Source organism: Rhinolophus ferrumequinum, chromosome 12 (genome assembly GCF_004115265.2).
Source record: "Rhinolophus ferrumequinum isolate MPI-CBG mRhiFer1 chromosome 12, mRhiFer1_v1.p, whole genome shotgun sequence".
In the NCBI taxonomy this organism is placed as follows: domain Eukaryota; kingdom Metazoa; phylum Chordata; class Mammalia; order Chiroptera; family Rhinolophidae; genus Rhinolophus; species Rhinolophus ferrumequinum.
The window spans coordinates 54,074,908-54,093,909 of record NC_046295.1 but is presented as its reverse complement, the minus strand read 5'-3'; the positions used below and the strand labels follow the sequence as shown (position 1 = coordinate 54,093,909).

Here is a 19,002-nt window from a genome sequence, read left to right as displayed (position 1 = left end):
CACTGTGTGCCAGGTGCTGCTCTCAGTGCTTTATATATATCTTAACTCAATCCTTGTAACAACCTCATGTGGTTGGTGATGTTATTTTCAGCACCCCCATTTCATAAATGAGGAAATGGAGGCACAGCAGGTTTTAAAACATATTGCTCCAGCCTGTTTCTCACCATGATGCCACTTACAGGGGAGGAAGACAGCATAGAGGCAGACAGCAGGACCAGCATTCCAGGCAGAGGGAATACATGCAAAGGTCCTGAGGTAGAAAAGAGCTCCGAATGCTTGAAGAACAAAAGGAGGCCTGTGGGGCAGCGGTGTGTTAAGCAAGGGTAAGCATGATAGAAGAGGGCATTAGAATGGTTTAGAGCTGCAACAGGAAGCCTTGGAAGGGCTGGATAGTCAGGGAGTGCTCTCTGCTCCCCAGACACTTCTAAATGGCTTGCCTTAGGCTGGGACAGAGTCTTGGAGGGACAGACCAAAGAAGGGATAACACAATTGCCAGAGAAAGCAACTTTGGGGAAAGGGCGGGGATGGTTAGGGTAGAGAGAGGGTATTTGTTGTTCCTGGTTTGCACAGGACGGGCCTTGTTCAGGTCTCACGTCCTGATATCATGATTAATAGTTACTTCTCTCACTTTTAAAAGCATCTAGGCTTGTATGAAAAATAAACAGGAACCCTAGTTAAACGGGACTTAAGGGGAAGTTTTGCTGGTCTGGTTTACCAAAAACTTCCCTAAATCTGTCATCAATGCTTTTGGAGTAGGCTTTGTGTTTTTTGGCCAGGCCGGGATGAGGGCAAGGAGGCCCAGTCACATTGGGATCAACAGAGGGCCTGGCATACAGCTGACACTCAGCGATGCATGGGGAGTGACGTATTCATAAGAGCAACGTGATTCAGTACCTCGCTTTTCCCCTGTGTAGGGGACCAGGTCTTCTCGGTCTTTAAACTCCTTTGCTTGCTTTTCCAAGTGATCCAAGAGCTCTTCCCTTTTAAAGGGGCCTGTGGGCGCCTTGGTGGTCTGATCCTTCTGCCTCAGGCCTGCAGGCAGCAGTGCATTCTATAGTGGAGGTTGTGGGACCGGTGAAGAGAGAGAGAGAGGAGGGAGGGAGGGTGAGAGAGAGAGAGAGAGAGAGAGAGAGAGAGAGAGAGAGAGAGAGAGAGATCAGCTACTGAAGACATGCATTTCTCCAGAAACTCATCATCAAACATTGGGGACCTCAGAGCTCTTTGAATCAACCCAAGTCACTCATTTATAGGTAAGAAATCTGACACCTGGGAGGGGCAGGGACCTGTCCAAGTTCACTCAGCAGATGAGGGACAGAGCCAAGCTAGGACTCAGGTCTCTTAATCTCCCTGAATTTCCCAGCCTTTAACGTTTTTTGAAGGCGAGGGTCTGAGGGGTCAGCCGAGACGGGGCTGAGCACAGAGGGATGCTCCAAGAGCATCTGCTGAGTGACAAATACGATTAAGCTGGTGTTTGCATGCAGGAGGATATTTACAGCTATTGTGTATAAAGTGATCAGGAAGAGAAGAAGGCCAAGGGGTTTGAGTTAGGGCCCTGGATACAGTCAGACAGGAAGAGGCAGACCCACAACACAAGTGGGGAAAGCTTGGCAGAACGGCGAGGTGGGCAAGGTGGGAGACACATGCTTTCAGGCTGCAGTCCCGGAAGGCTCTACCGGCTGCCTTCTACCCTCCTGATGGTCCGTGCTCATGCCATGCTGGCTGTTAAATATTTTCAACGTCGCCCCTGGACATGGGTCTCTGAAGAAAGAGAGCATCAACCAATCATTGTGTTTTCTTCTTCGAACATGGGCAGGCTTCTTGGGGTGGGCTTCCTACTAAAACGGATTCCTAATTAGGGTGGACTAGAATCCCACGGGTTTCCCTGTAACTCAGCCCCCAGTACCTTAGAGAATCAAAGTTTATTGTTGCAGGGATGCTTAGAGATTGTCTAGTGCATGCACCTTTCCTTCAAGGGGAAACTGAGGCCCAGAGCAAGGAAAGATTTGCCCAAGGCGTTTCAGGACATATCTAAAACAAAAACCTTCTTCAGCTTTGGACGAGGAGGGCAATCTTCATTTCTATTCATTGCTCTCTTCCCACCCTATTTCATTCAAAGTAGTAGAGGACACTGGAAGGCAGATGTGAGCAGAATCTTACCTCACTTCCTGCCGCACCCCAAAATGGCTAACCTGGAGAGCCATTCCATCTCCGATCTTCGTACCACCAAAATGCGTATCTTCACTTAAACACACACTGCAAATCCTTTCCTGAAAGCCCCTCCGAGGGGGGAATGATATCAAATACATGAAGATATGTGCTATGTGCACATAGAGGGTGAAGGCCTGGGAAGGAAATACTACTGTTTAACTGCAGTAGGGTTTTTTTCTGACTTTTGTTGAACACCACAGTGCTGTTCCAGTAAGAGGAGTGCCCGTGAGGTCCGGGGGCCGGAGTGTGACCTCGACTCTGGGAGAGCGGAAGGTGAGTTGGCCTAGTGCTGCGCATGGTACATGTGAGAAACTCGGGGAGTGGTGCTGGTGTCCTTGCAAGTGGATGTAGGTAGCAAGTCAGGAGAGACATTTGGGAATTGGAGCGTGTTATGAGAGGATGGCCAGTGGGTAGAAAATCAAGCCTTGACTGATTTGGGGGTGAGTGCCAAGAATGTAAGCAATGCTACCAACATCCCCATTTCCCGTAAGCAGCAGTCCTCAGACACTGTCCACTGTGCTATGCGGAATGGGGGATGGTCACAGGTGAGCCACATATCTTTGGGCATGTCCTAGGTGAGAAGGGCTTTCCCCGGGGCTAGCGCTGTGGGTCTCCTCCTTCTCTCCCATGGCAGGGCACTTACTGTGACTCAATTGAGAGGACTACCTAACTGTCCCTCTGTGACTACTCACGAGTAACCAAATGCTTTAGGACATACCCGCACTTCTCTGTTGACCCCCATCAGGCTAAGCCCTGACTTGAAGTAGTGATGACTTCAGCTATACAATCCTGGGCCAGTCGCCTAATCTCATTGTGCCTCAGTTCCTATGGCTGTAAAATGGGAATATTAGTCACTCTCTCAGAATTACTGAGAAAATTAAATCAGATAATGCAGAAGAGTGCTTAGCACAGTGCCAAACACTCACAAATCATTGCTTATTATCACTGGTGTCCTATAATCTGTTAAAATAAACGTCAACAGTTTGGTTACCCAATTAAGAATGCTGACCAGGGGATGAATTATCCAAATATATCTCAAAATTCAAAAAATGAAAACATACAAATATAAAATGAGTTAAGCACTGAAAGCAAGTGTTTCCCCAATGATCCTCAAAAGAGGAGACCTGATAGATTTTTGTCACCGTAAAGGGTTTTGATGGCAGGAAGGAGCTGGGGCACATTCTGGCCTCTGAAAGGCTCAGTATTGTGATGGGAGAAACCCATGAGGTTGTAACTGAGAGGAAAAGTGTTTGCAAACTCACATCTCTTCTCAAATATATTTGACAGAGGCCACTGAGTTAGTTAAAGTAGGGTTTTCAACCTTGGCACAATTGATGTTTGGGGCTGGGTGATCCCTCGTGGTGGGGGCTGTTCTATGTATCACAGACTGTTTGGCAGCATCTCTGTCCTCTGCCCAATGGATGCTAGTACCATTCTCACCCCCACGTTGTGACAAACCAAAATGTCTCCAAACATTGCCAGATGTCCCCTGGGGAGTAGAATCACCCCTGACTGAGAATCACTGTGTAAAACTGAGGCCCATATCATTACAAGAGGGGAATAAAGATGTTTTTAATGTATTTAAAAATATTACTTACATTGCATGTTAAAATATGGGTTTATTTCTTTAAATCTTTACTGCAAGAAGTTGATTTTTTAAAAACAAAAATGTCAAAGGCCTTTTCTAATAATCTTAGCTTACTGAATTTTTAAGTAAATATTGAGAATATCAACCTCATTAGGAGTTAAATTTTTCCCATAAGTGATATGTGTTAATGAAACATAACATGATTTTCAGTTAAAGCCAAAGACAGTTGCATATTTTTTAAACTCCTAATTATTTCTCATTTTAACTCCTTTTCAAAAATGACATGTATACAAAAATTTACTCGAAATGGATCAAAGACCTAAATGTAAGAGCTAAGACAATAAAAGTTTTAGAAGAAAACATAGGTATCAATGTCTGTGGCCCTGCATTAAGCAACTGTTGCTTACATATACTACTAAAACAATAAGCAACAAAAGAAAAAAATAGATAAATTGGACTTCATCAAAATTAAAAATGTTTGTGCTTCAAAGGACACTATCAAGAAAGTTAAAAGATAACCAACCCATAGATTGGGAGAAAAATTTTGCAAATCATATATATGATAAGGATCTGGTAACCAGAATATATAAAGATCTCTTACAACTAAAATATATAAGACAATATAACCTGATTTAAAAAGAATCTGAATAGGTATTTCTCCAAAGAAGGCATAAAAATGGTTAATACACACATAAAAAAGATGCTCAACATTATTAGCCATCAGGGAAATGAAAATCAAGCACAGAATAAGATACTACTTCACACTCACTGGGATAGCAAAAAAAAAAAGACAGATAATAACAAGTGTTGGTGAGAATGTGGAGAAATTGGAACATTCACTCAGTGTTGATGGGAATATTAAATGATGTAGCCTCTTTGGAAAACATGCTAGCAGTTTCTCAAAAGCTTAAACATGGCATTATCATATGATGCAGAAATTCCACCCCTTGGGGATATACCCAAGAGAAATGAAAGCATGTCTTCACAAAAATTTTGCAGTTCATGGCAGCATTATTCATAATAGCCAAAAAGTGAAAATAACTCAAATGTCTATCAAATGATGAATGGATAAATAAAATGTGGTACATCCATACAACAGACTGCTATTTGGCAATAAAAAGAATGAAGTACTGATACATGCTACAACATAGATAAAACCTTGAAAACATCATGGTAAGTGAAAGAAGCCGGTCACAAAGGACAATAGTGCCTGACTCCGTTTATATGAAATGTCCAGAATAGTCAAATAGATTAGTGGTTGCCTAGAACTGAGCAGGTTGAGGACAATGGGGAGTGAGAGCTAAGGGGTGTGGGTTTCTTTTTTGAGATGATGAAAGTGTTCTAAAATTGATTACAGTTATGGTTGTATGACTCTGTGAATACACTAAAAACAAACATTGAGTTACACACTTTAAAAGGGTGAATTTTATGGTATGTAAATTGTATCTCAAAAAAGCTGTTTTTAAAAATGGCATATGTTATCTAGGAAAAAAATGATAAAAATGGCTAACGCAATAACGAAACTAAATGGGCATGGACTGCTAAGGACAGAAGGCTCTTTGTGTGCCAGTGGCCAACAGGGATGCTGAGAATGGCCAAGCTAGAGCTGGCCACATTTAAAATGGTGTCCTGTTTCGCAACTTGACGTGCCTTACTAGGTGAAGTAGTTGTGGAGGAGTTCAACAGGTAAGAAAACACTGCCTTGGACCTCTCATGACTATTAGAACCTAAAACCAACTCTCAGACCCAGGTATCCAATAGGTGACGAAAGAGTTTCCACAACCATTTTGTTGTCAGCTCTGAGCAGGAGAGTATCAGATGAACGTGTATGAGTAGAAATGTATCTTCATCTCTTTATTCCTTATCATCCAAAAAGCATCCATGGAGTGAGTATTATGTGTCCAGGCGGTGTGCTAAGAGGCAGGGCTGGAACCCCACAAAAAGCTCTCCAATTTGGAGTAACAGGGAAATGGGAGGTAAGCGGGGGAAGTAGAATAAAATGAGAGAAAATTCTCAATTACAGCATGTGTGGGAAACAATGTACTGTTTTAGCTTTTAAGGTTAATCAAGATCCTAAAGGGGGGTCTACTTTACTGAATAGCAAAGAATAGTCTGTAACTAGCCTTCACATTGCCTGTGAATGTTGCATAATTCCATGGTGCCTGCGGGCAACTGGAACCAGCTAACCTTTAAGGAATTTAAGTCTCAGTCTCCTAATCTTAAAATGTGCACAGAGTAATGTGCTGGGCACATGCTTTCTTTATAGTTAGTTCACAGGGAAGCATCAGTCTGGCTCCATCAGGAAAGTCATGTGTTCTGTGTTAGGGGAACCTGTATTTATATGCACACGTTACACCTATATCTTCACTCTAAAGACAGGTTGGTTATGGGTGAGACTGCTTGGGAGAAAGTTCTGGCATATAGCATGTCTTCATGTCCTTACTTAGAACTGTAAATTTACTCAGGGGAAGAGGACAGCGACGAATGCCTGGGTAATCTCCTTATCATCTCCCGACAAGGAAGTTAATGTTGGTTTTAAGGAGAAGGAATTTCGAGATGCTCTCTGACCTTAGCCTATAATAATAGCTGCTGGATACTTGGGAGAGGTGGGGACAGTGGCTCACGGAGCTTTCAGTGCTCCGGCAAATTACTGCTATGTAAGAATCTGGGCAATGAATTAGATCTGCTCATCTTTATGTGAACTCTACTAATTTTACAATATTGACATATGATCCAAATATTTTAAAAACAACGTGCAGACCAAATAATACACATCTGCAGGCAAGACTCAGCCCACGGCTGCCATTGTCCCTTATCTGACCTAAGGTTCTCATCAGACTCAAATTCCATGTAGAGAAAGTCAAGATATTCATGCGTTTATCCCACACCTACTTACTGAGTGTCTTGCCCATATCCGGCTCTGCACTAGAGGAAGAAAGGGGTATCTACATGGGGTTTTAATTATATATATTTTTTTAATTTTAAAAACACATTGAAAGTTAAACATGTTCTTAGAAGTAATCATTGGTAAGCACTAGTCAATCTCTTCCTGTAGTGCCCTACTCGTGGCTTCTCCAATGGTTACGTCCTTTTAAATGTTGTAAAATTAAAACTGGGACATGCAGCTTGACATGTTAACATCTCACTCTAATTTTCCCACTCACACTCTGGAGTCCAGTTGTCCAAATGACGATGGAAACTTTGACAGCTCCTCAACTGTGCTGTTAGGAGCTCCAACACCCCACAAACAGGTGCCAGGACGGCCAAATATCAAGTATCTGCACCGTTATCATTGCTATAGATAGGGCTACGTGAGAAGCCATTCTGGCTAGAATCATTGCAGGCTTGTTCAGACATGCACACACGCACAAAACGTGCCCACACAGGAAACACACACAGGCACACACACAATTTATTAAAAGAATCATAGATTCCTGGCAGCTCAGAGCTGCAAAGCCCTAAGAGAGCCTCTGGGCCAATTCTTTCATTTTCAGTTGGGGAAACTGAGGCATAGAAAACTGAACTCATTTGACCAAAATCATACAGCTTGTTAGCCACACAGCCAGGAAGCCTGAGCTTATATATAGATGACGCTGTACGGAAATAGTACGCCCAAGGATCAGTATGAGTGTTTCAGACTGGTGGCTGATCATATTTAAAATGTCCTTTAACCCGATTCTTCACAGTGACAAAAAACCAGCAGTTTAATCACTTTTCCCAAATAAGTCAGCTATGTCTAAAAACAAGGGAACGTAAAATAACCCCTTTTGGTCCGGGCTCCAAGAGTCCTGGGTTCCTGTCCTGTGACTGAATCAGATACAACTCCTTAGAAGATGATGGATCAAGTAGTAAACCTCACCGGATACTGGGAGCAGCTGAGGGCCAGGGAGGGGAAGGGCCTTGCCTGAGGTCACATGCTGGACTGAGAGCCCAGGGCTCTTGATTTCCAAGCCACAGAAAACTTTCCATCCCACCTGACTGCCTTCCTCTAGGAACAGATCCTGGAAACCAGATGTGGCACCATATGAAGCAGGTTTCCTCTCCAAGGGTTAGAAAGCCAGAGCGTCCCTCCTTATCAAACTAGTCTCAGTTTACAGGTGGAGAAACTGAGGCCAGAGGCATGCAGTTACTGTCCTGGGGTAAGAGAAACCCAGGAGGCTTAACATCCCGGAATTCCCATTTTTCTCCCCTTCCTATTTCAAAAGGCAGCAGCATGGTCTAGACACCTACCCAACCCGCAGCCCGTCCACCACGTCAGTCAGGCCAAACGTTTTACAGACCAGTCCTTCACCCAATTACCTTTTACAAAGTGTTGACGTTCCCCTCACCCCCCTCCCCTAATCCCCAGCCGACTTTTGTTTCAAGTGGCCTTGAGGACTTTTATTTTCCAGGTATCTGCCAGGTCTGTTTCCCCTGGTGTGAAATGTGGCTGTCTAGTCCCTCGGGGTCCCATCCAGATGAAGCGTGCCCTGCCTCTGGCCTGCTGACCGGCAGCTCCCAAATCCCACTAGAGATCATTCACTGGGGCTTCAACCGAGCTTCCTTGTCACATATGGGGGGATGTTACCTGGGAGTGTGGAGGGGCTGAGGGCCACACCCCACACTCCCCAGTCACAGGGGAGAAGCAAGTCCCAAACCTCTAAGAGCCCCTCTCTCTCCAAACATGCCCCCCCCAACCCCAACACACTCTGACCATCTCCCACTCTTCTCTTTCTCTCCAGAAAGATCCAGGCCTTTGGCTTAGTCGCCATGATCTCACTGCAGGATTCTGAAACCCAACAGCTGCTACTTCAGCTGCACAGTCAACTGCATAGGGCATTCATGCTGACATCCAAAAGCACTTTTGTGGCCCAAGTCCAGTAACTGTGGGTGGCGGGTCCTGTTGTTTGCAACAGCACCCTTTGTCTCTCTCTGACAGTCATGGCACAAGATGGGGCCAAACCTTCCCTTCCTGGCTTTCTCCTAATCCTCCTTTTCTGCATGTTCCCTGCTGTGCCAGGCTCAGGGCGCCCTGAGACAATGAATGTATGATCCTGCTCCACAGGGGCTCACAGCCAGAGGGGAGACACACCTACAAGTGAGCAGCTTAATCTGCCCCGCCCCCCCACTTCTTGGAGGTGCCTGAGCTGCATTCCATGGGACCAGGTTCAGGGGACCAGGTAGGAACCGGCCAGGTGAAGAGGAGAGAGGACAGGGGTATTAAAGAGGGATAGAAAGCGCAGCACAAAGGCATGGCAGAACTAGGGGGCATGGCTTGCTAGGGGAAAGAGTTGGGGTGAGTCCAATGCTGCAGGGTTCTGAACTATCTCTGTCCCGTAGGCACCATCCTGTTCATGCCCTAGCTGTCCCATTAGATCAGCCTCTGGCTGGTCTCCCTTCTTCTGGCCACCCCACCTCTACTCCCTCCCCTTCCGTCAGCCAGACAGACCTCACCGACATGGGCATCTGACCACGTCCCTGGCCAACACACTCACAAATACTCAGCACCTCCACTGACCTACAGAATCACGACCAGAGTCATCAGCCAGCCCCAACCTACTCCAGCACTCTGATTTGTTCCCGGCTTCAAGTATGCTGTATTCCAGCCATTGCAGGCTACTCCACATTCCACAGCCACGCCCTGCTCTCCCAACTGCCAGGCTTTCGCTCAGGTTGTGCCCTCTGCCTGGAATGCCACCCCACCTCCTCCCCTGCAGTCGTCTTTCAAAGCCCTTCCCTTGGGCACCCCGTTCAGCCCATGCAGTGCTCCCCACATTTATCTGGCAATTCTCTTCCCAAACTCCCCTAGGCATCTTGCCAGGTCTTATGTAATGCTCATCCTAATTTATCTCGGAGCACATTTATGCTGTATCTCTCTCCCGGAGGAGACTGAGTGCCCCTCAAAGGCCAGCTGGGGTGTATGTTAGTGTTTGCTGAATCCCCAGCACCAAGAACTGGGCACTAGGAAAATGTGATATGAATCATCCGGAATCACGTAACACCGATGCTCCAGCGAGGAAAAGGGTGGCATTACTTGGACACCTGTCCGGTCAACTTCACACCTGCTGCCTCAAGCTGTTTGCTGGGCCATCCAACTGCTGCCCCCAGCAGGTTTGGAAGAGGGGACACATTATGAAAGGTGCCAGGGTGGGGGTGTCCAGAATGGGACCAGGTTCACTGATTGGGGTTTTGGGAAATGCCAAGCTAGAGAGTAAGACTTTTGTGATGTTTTCTTTGAGAGCTTGGATTTGGTTAAATCTCTACCAACCCCTCTCACTCCTCCTCAGAGCTTTCGGTAGAGCAGAACATCAGGCCATCATGAAACTGGCAAGCCGAAACTGCCCCTTGTAGCATGTCTCCCCTTCTTCGGTAATGAAGCACTCTACTCTTTTATTAAGCATTTGGCCACTCAGATTAAAGACTATATTTCCCAGGCAGCTAGGTTGAATCATGCGCGAAACTAAGCTCTCGTCAATCATGTAAGTAAGAAGGGTCCAGGGGCAATGTCTGGTAACTTTCGTTAGAAGGCACTTGGATAACGGCTTTTCTCCTTTTTTCTTTTTACCTCGTTCCTCTATTCTGACGCCTGGAATGCAGCAGTCATGGATACCACCTTGGACCATGAAGATGTGGGTCACACCCTAGGGACGGCAAGCAGAGGAGCTGGATGGAATCTGCAACTCGGGGAAGTTTGGGGAGCTGATCTCCATACCAGCCCTAGACTGCCCATCTCTGGACTTTTACTTGAGGGATGAATGAACCACTGCTTAAGTCATGTCATTTTGAGTCTCCATTCTTTGCATCCAAACTGCATCCTAATTGACAACCTCTGTTCTCATCCCAGGGCTGTGAGGCCACAAACGGGGCACTGGTGCTCTCTGACTGTGGAATCCCCCTCTGTAAAATGAAGGTCAAAACCCTTTTAGCTTGAAACCTCAGAATAAAGGTTTGAATTCCATATAGAAGCAACTTATTGCCAATCAGTTTTATCACCACAGGGCATAATTATTCACTTCAATTCAACGGAATAGACATTATGCAGACACTCTGTCAGGGCAGTTTCATCTGGTCGTGCAAGTTGTGCACTGCACAACTCCAAGTGTATTATGTGCTCCCTGGTTTATGTGAACAGTGTCTCCTGGAGTTATGCAGAGTTACACAACTTGCACAACTATACCTGATTTCCCTATACCTGTGGTGGCTCCAAATCTCAAGAAGCCTAAATTCTAGCAAGCGAATCACACATTCAGGTTCAACAGATTTATTAAGCACCTACTATGTTCCAGGCACTGGGCTAGGTGCTTTTCATATAACTAACTATATTTACACACACACACACACACACACACACACACACACACGAAAACCTATCCTATGGAAGGAACAGTGCCAGAGTTGCAAACTGGGAGGCCTATAGTCCAATCAAATGTCAAAACGTGGTTTGTTTGGTGAACTTGCACATAAAAATTCAGACTTCCAGGATCTCTTGAAAATTACGTGATGTGGCAATACTAGACCTGCACTTTCACAGTGTCAACAGTTGGTGGAACTGAATAGCAAGGGCCCTTCAGTCAAACACAAACTCTCCTGTTTGTCTCCGTCCTCACCACTCCCTACTGTCTCTGACACAGAGGCCAAGAGTTATCATTTATCACTGGGTCTGTTGTTGCTTTTCTTCTTGGAAGGTTAGGTGGTGAGTGAAAACTTTCTAATGTCCATCTCTCTTTCAAGAGTGGAAAAGGAAAAGATGGCCCTTGAGGGCCATGTGCCTCCAGACAACTGGCCCATCTTCCTCCCTTTATGTATATTACCTACCCTCACTAGAGTAGAAGAGAGAGAGAAGACCCAGGGGGCGCGGGGGGCGTGGGAAGATACTGGGTTTAAACTTTATCTATAGTAATGTTTTTTTTCTTTTTAAGGGTGATTTAAATCAAATGAGGCAAATTTTTTTTATTTGTTAAATTCGGATGATGGAAACATAGGTACGTTTTGTACTCTTTTATGTGTTTAAAATGTTTCCTATTAAAACTGTCAAAATCAAAAAGGTCCTCTGTAAGGCAGGTGCTGGGATGGGGGCTTCGAGAGGGAGGGCCAGGAAGGCTTTGCAAGGGAGGGGCGGGAGGTTCGGCCTTAACAAATGGGAGGATTCCAAGTTGAGTGAAGGACTCCATGTCCAAGAGGTCCCCAGCAAGCAGAGGCAGGGAGGAAGACGATGGAGAGGGAAGGAGGGCATTCTAGGGAGGCTGGAGAAGGATGCAGGGGAGGTGGTCACGGGGCCAGAAAACAGAGTTGGGGTGGGGACACGCTGACACCTGGCTTTACTCACCCCTACCCCTCCAGGCCCATCTTGGCACTGTGCACGGCCGGCAGTGTTTCTAAGGATGTATGCCTATTTTTAGAGCAGAGATTTATTTCTTTCCATTTCAACTGTTTACTTCTATCCTGGGCTTGTGAATCTGCCAGTTTGTGTTACAAGGGAGAAGCACGGCCCTGTGGACCAAACGTGGCTGCTTCCTTCATGACCAACAGCATCCTCTGGCTTACAGGGTATGATCGGGGCATGAGTAGGAAGGATTTCACAATTTTGTGGAGTCTGGTGGGAAGCCATGTAGTGGGACAGGAAGTCCCAGATTCTCTTCTCCTGGCTGACTTGCTGTGTGACCTTGAACAAGTTCTTTCCACTCTCTGGGCTTCAGGGTTTTTGTTGTTGTTTTGATTTTTCATCACTAAAATGGTAATGACAATACTTACCTCATAGGTTTGGTATAAGGATTTAATGAAATACACAAAGCGCCTAGTAAATGACTTGTGTCCAAGAGGGACTCCTGAAATCAGGGTTTCTTTACTTGCTCCCTGTATGTATATGCGGGGGTAGGAGAGAGAGGGTTAGATTGTCTCTAAGTGTCCTTCTAGCTCTGAGAGTCTACAGCTCTAGGTTTTCTCCTCCGTCATTTCTTTCTGCAGGTCGTGGTCCCTGTTCTCAGAACTCTTGACACATTATGGGCTAAGGGAAGCAGGTTTGCTTGACTTTAGCCTATCACTTAGTAGCTGTGTGATTCTGGGCATCCACTTGCATTTATCTTAGAGTGGTATTAATCCCAACCTGTGAGGACCAATCTCATAGGATCCTTGTGGAAATTTTATGAGATTATGCTCACAAAACACTTAGCATAGCACCTGGCATATGAGAAGATCCCAAGAGAGATTACTAGTTATTACTATTATTGTCTTAATATTATTATTGTTATTATTATTATTTCAGGCTTTGCAGGGGGACTGTTGTTTTCCATTATTATTTTTTTGGTTATAGCGTGTCACAGATTCCCAAAGGCTGACTCCGAAGTCAACTCTTAGGATCCAATTTCTTTATCAGGTTGGGATTACCTCTACCATCTCTCCTACAAATATTTTGATCTTTTTTACTGATCTTTTTTTATCTTTATTTACTTCAAAAAATATTCTTCCTTTTCCCCAAAGCCTCATTAACAAGCAATATTTATAGTTAATTTCTTTGTGTTGGTGGTTTCTTTCCTTTTTTTAAGATTAGTATTTAGAGTAAAAATAACATAGCTTCAAAGGAAATTGAATTGAAAAAAAACAACTTGCTGACAACTCCCCACCCTGTTCCCTTCCAGGCCCCACCCCACACGTGTGCACAGGTGGTTAACAACACAGGCTACTAGATCATAACTGTGGAGGCTGGAATCCCAGCACCACCCGTGTTGCATCCGGCGCAGGTTACTTCCTCTTTCTAAGCCTCAGTTTCCCCATCTTTAAAATGGGGCTGATAACCAAACCTCTCAGAAGACTCAATGAGGTCATCCACGCAGGGCTTTGCCCATGGCATACCCAGTAAATTTTAACTGCCTATTGATCCTACAAGAACGTGTATACTGTTCCCTGCACAAGTCAGTGTGACTTGCCATTCTCAAACATCTCTGGGCGTTGTCCATTTTCCCCACTGCCTGGTACAAAGGCAATCTGAACCCAGGAGTTGGCGCAGCTTCAGAGCAGCATCCACTTAACTCCAGAGAGACGAGAAAGGGCAGATCCTCTTGGGGAATCAGTCAGCAGCGGATACTTTTAGCCCAGGGAGCATTCCTCCCCCGCGGGAGTCCAAGCGCAACAATCTCATGATAAGCTCGAGTTTTTCCAGGCCGCAGAGTGAGAGATAGAAAGTTTCGGGGACTTTTTTTTCCAAATGTGCACAAGCTTGGAATCCTGTGCTGCAAACAAAGATGTTTTCCAACTCCACTGTACTGCGCTCTGTCACATGATACTGGAGCTTAACAATTGCATCACTGAAAACATAACCCCCTGAAGTGTGAGCTGAATTCAGGTAACAAGGCTGCCAGGAATTGCTCATAAAATCACAGATGGTTAGGGGGAAAAAATTGTAACTATATGTGATGATGGAAGTTAACTAGACATTGTGGTGATTATTTCATAACATACGCAAGTATCAATTCATTATGCTGTACACCTAAAACTAACATAATATCGTGTGTCAACTATCTCTAAAAAAAAAAGAAAGAAAGAAAGAAAGAAAGAAAGAAAGAAAGAAAGAAAGAAAGAAAGAAAGAAAGAAAGAAAGAAAGAAAGAAAGAAAGAAAGAAAGAAAGAAAGAAAGGAAAAAAGCATGGAGGCTTAGAGCTGGAGGGGGTGTCAGAGGCCACCTAGGCCAACTGCATCCATTTTACAGACAGGAAAACAGATCCAACGAGGGAACAGCATGTGCCTAACTATAAGAAGTTGGAAGCAGAGCCAGGAATGAACATGAACTTCTGCATCTCAGATTGTTTCCAGAAGGAAAGGAAGATGATTCTGCATATGGAACCCTCCCTCGTACAAAACCAGAGCACAGTTGTGGCTCAGACTGTCTTCTGGGGGGGCTTCCATTAAGTCTACAGCGGAATGGCTAAGACGTGAACTCTAGAATGACGTCACGGCTCAGCCACCGCTTCCTTGTGGGACATGCACAAGTTACTTCACTTCTGAGGCTTTTTCTTTTTCTTTTTGGTCTGTAAAATGGGGATGATAGCAGTGTCTGAATCATAGGAATATGATGACGGTTGAATGAGTTAATATTTTCCAAGTGCTTAGAACAGTGCCTGCACACAGAAAGTGCCATGTAAGCACTTGTTAAACAAAACATATAGAGTACCTTGTTTCCCCAAAAATAAGACCTAGCCGGACAATCAGCTCTAATGAGTCTTTTGGAGCAAAAATTAATTTAAAACTCGGTATTATATTATATCATATAAGACCCAGTCTTATAGTAAAATAAGGCTGGGTCTTATATTAATTTTTGCTCCAAAAGACACATTAGAGCTAATGGTCCGGCTAGGTCTCTTATTTTTGGGGAAACATGGTATAACAGAGAGGACAGTGGACCTGGGTTCTGGTCTGGTTCTGTTTGGTCGTGTGACCTAGAGTAAGTTTCTTCCCTGCACTGGGCTCAGTTCCTGCTGTGTAAATTGGAGGGTTGAACACCTGCTGGCCCCTGTGTCCGCTCCAGGCCAGCCGGCTCCAAGGCCTCTCCTGGCATGCATACCTTTGGCCTCTCCCTTCTTTGTGATTTCAGAACATGGGCCAAGGGCGGGTGAAACGCAAGCTGAAATGTTTGTGCTCTCAGAAAGAAGGGAGGCCCACTCGATCTTTTCAAAACTTGCATACTGACTTGCAAATCAGGTAACAGAGACATCTCAGTGAAGGAGCCAATTGTGTGGCTGGGACAAAAAAGCCACTGGACTCTGTTATCTCCTATCCACTCTCTGATTTCTCTTTTCTTTTCCTTGAACTTAGAAAGAGGTCTTTGAAAATGTCCATTTTGAAACCACAATGGTGTGAGAGTCACAGGTCTCAGATTGCCCAGCCTCACTCCTAAATCCAAATAAACAGTTACCTTCCTCCCAGCAGAGAGGGAGGTACATGCACTCAGGAGCCTGTTAGAAATCTGAGTCTCCATGCCTGGGCCCTGTGACATTAGGCAAGTGGTCAGCTCTTGGAGCTCTAGGTTCTCCATTCCTTCAATGGACACAAGTATCCCTTCCAGTTAATCCCCTGGGAACAGATTCAAAGGGAGCTGGCTGTGTGAGAGGTATAGAGGCCCTGGGAACTTGCTGTTGGGGCCAGATACCCTGATATTTGGGGTGGGGTACTGTGGGAGCCCTTTGCCAGTTTAAAAGTGAAACAGAGCTCCCAGCTGGAAATTAAGCAGTCCTGAGGGGTTCCATTCTTGTTCTGAGAGGGCTCCTCCCACTGCCCCTCTCCACTCCCAGGGCTGATGCTTCCCTCTGGCACTTGTCATTACCTCCCCAATATGCATTCACAGCCTAATCTAACCTCATTTCTATCCAGCGGCTCACAGCAACTCCAACAGCCCCAATGGCTAGAGGAGGCAAGTGCTGCAGGGTCGCTTAGGGTCTATACTCCTCAGTCCTTGGAACAGCAAAGATTCTACAATAGGGTGGAAGGGTCATGGAGAGGGGCAGGGGCCCTTTCTTATCTTCAGAAAAGAACTCTCCCACCACCAGCTGGGCAGGACGATGGCAGCTCCCACCTCAGCCACTTCTACCTCTCTCACCTCCCTGGCATCTCCTCCAGTTCACCTGTCCGCTGAGTCACTGCCCTTCAAAGGCTCCCTGGGCCTATTGAGAATAACCCCAACTCTTCAGCAACCCCTCCCTTCTTTATCTAGCCCAACCCCCCTTCAGGCTCATCTAACCTCCACGGAAACCACACTGAGACTCCCTGTCCCCAGCTACCTTCTATACAAGAGCCTTTGCTCATGGCCTTTACTCAGCCTAGAATTCTTTGTTTTTATCCTTGCCTTAGAAAAATCCAGGGCCCAGTTCCAGTATCACCTGCTCTGTGAAACCTCCCACCAGTAAGAATTAATCCTCTCCTTGAGTTCCCGCCTGCTCCCATTTAGAATGCAGATTATTATGCTGGCTTCCTGGGGACTGAGCACCTGAAGGACAGAACCCCCGCCAGGCTCCCCTGTCGGTGGCCAGCACAGGGCCTGGCGCCTGGCAGGTAACTGAGCCCTGTTTACTGAGTTGACTGTAAGTAGCTACATCCCCCTTTTGTTCTCACTTTTTAAAACTGTTCTGGTCATGCTACATGGCAGTGATCTAGGATAGAATAAGAACAGAATAATTTTATAGCCATCAAGCTGGAAGCTTGATTGTTTCTTGTTTTTACTGAAACTCAGGCTAATGGGGAGCCACTAGCAGGGGAAAGAGGAGCAACCCAAAGTTCTCCCACCAACACGGCCTTCGAATCAACCTGGGCTGCCCCATCTCCGTGAGGTTGGGCATGGTGAGTCGTGAATAGCAAGATGACGGCATGCTGTCAGTCTACGGGGCCTAGGACCCAGGACCCCTAGACAAGGATTCTGGGTGTCCGAAAAAGAAGCCACTTAGCCAAATCTGGAGACAAGACGAGGTTATAGCTTATGGAAGCGTGGCCCTGAAAGGAACAAATCAACTCCATCACTTCCTGGATGGGGCCAGAGGCCCAGGCAAGGACAGCAACTGGTTCAAGGTCGCATGGAGTATAAGAAACAAGGCCAGGGTTGAAACCGGGACATCTAATGTCTACTCCTGTATTCTTCCTGCTAACTTACACTCCCACCACTGTGATTACTTGAGGCTTAGGAAAATGGTACAGAAGTGTTCTTTTTTTAATAGATCACCATTAAACTAGAGTTGAGCAATGACAGGTTTTTTAAAAGGCATGAACTGTTCCATTTTTAGTTTTAAAATTTATCAAATGGAAAATTCAATTAATTCAGTAACATTCATTATCTACCTTCTCTGTGCTGGGTGGGCACTGACCTGGGTACCTGGGATAGAGCTACAGGATGAAGGCCCCTGTCTAGTAGGTGACCTAGGAATCCCTCTAGTCCTGCTCAGGGCTCCATAGTGGCTGGCCAAACCACAGATGTGACCTGGGAGACTCCCGCCTCTAGATGCTGTGATCCTGATGGTTGGGGCAAATTCTGAGCATTAAAAACACTTCTGAAATGTGCCACCTATGAAATGCAATGATAAAAACTTCAGACTAGTGAAAAGGACTCTTCTAGTCCTTTATTTCTGAGCTGATTCAGTCCATGACACCTGTTCCCACCATCCTGACAGCGAGCTGAATAGAACAGTGGAACAGGCTTTTGCAGACTCAGTTCAAGTGCTAGCTATGTGGCAACACCTTGCAGGCTGGGGCAAGGTTCTCTAGGAGAATATAAATGTGCCGAATCAATGTGCAACTTCTGGTGCTGCTTCTTCCACAGCCAGGATTCACGGGTCCAGGAATCAAGGATAGACATGGAATGACACCATTCACTATGACCCATAGAGACTCACTGGCAAAATTTGTGCTTCCTGTTTTTGTGACCTTATGCTCTGCTGGCCTAGAGGTCTTAGTTCTAAAGGGATGAATGCTTCCATCAGGAGATACAACAATGATTCCACTGGACTGGAAGTTAAGCCTGCCACCTGACCACTGTGGGCCCCTCTGAATCAATAGACAGAGAAGGAGTTTCTGTATTGGCTGGGCTAAGGGGAAATTGGACTGCGGCTCCACAATGCAAGTAAGGAAGTATATGGCTACAATACAGGAGATCGCTTAGGGCTTTCTTAGTCTTACCATGCCCCATGATTACAGCCAATGGTAAACTACACAACACAATCCCAGCAGGATTAATGACCCAAACCCTTCGAGATGAAGGTTTGGGTAACCCAACCAGGCAAAGAAACATGACCAGCTAGGTGCTTGCTAAAAGCAAAGGGAATACAGAATAGGTATGGGAAGAAGGTAGTTATAAATACTAGCTACAACCATGTGACCAGTTAGAGAAACAAGGGCTGTAATTGTCATATTTCCTCCTTATTTTGTTATGAATATGTTTGCGTGTATGTGTGTGTGAGTGTTAAGCAAATATCTTTGTTTTCTTTCCTCTCTTATTCTCTTATTGTATAACATTAGATGTATTGATTTTATATCATAGTAATTAAGTATTGCTAATTTGACATCACAATACTTAAGTAACGGGATATCAAGAAGAATAGCAGAACTGAAACATTGGCTCTCTCTCCCTGGGTCTCAAGCCTGCCAACCTTTGGACTGAAATTACACCATCAGCTCTCCTGGTTCCCAGGCCTTTGGGCTCAGACTGGAACAAACCCATGGGCCACCCTGGGTCTTCAGCTTGCCGACTGCAGACC

General features: G+C 45.5%; 1 protein-coding gene across 3 annotated transcripts in view; it reads right to left on the bottom strand.

The window, feature by feature from the left end:
• Nucleotides 1-19,002, bottom strand: part of TMOD1 (tropomodulin 1) — a 79,329-nt gene that overhangs the window by 40,925 nt on the left and 19,402 nt on the right. For all 3 annotated transcript variants that reach the window (XM_033122507.1, XM_033122508.1, XM_033122510.1), the window contains one exon: nt 895-1,051. In XM_033122507.1, the coding sequence (XP_032978398.1) occupies nt 895-1,051 (157 nt within the window). The remainder of the gene's footprint in view (nt 1-894; nt 1,052-19,002) is intronic.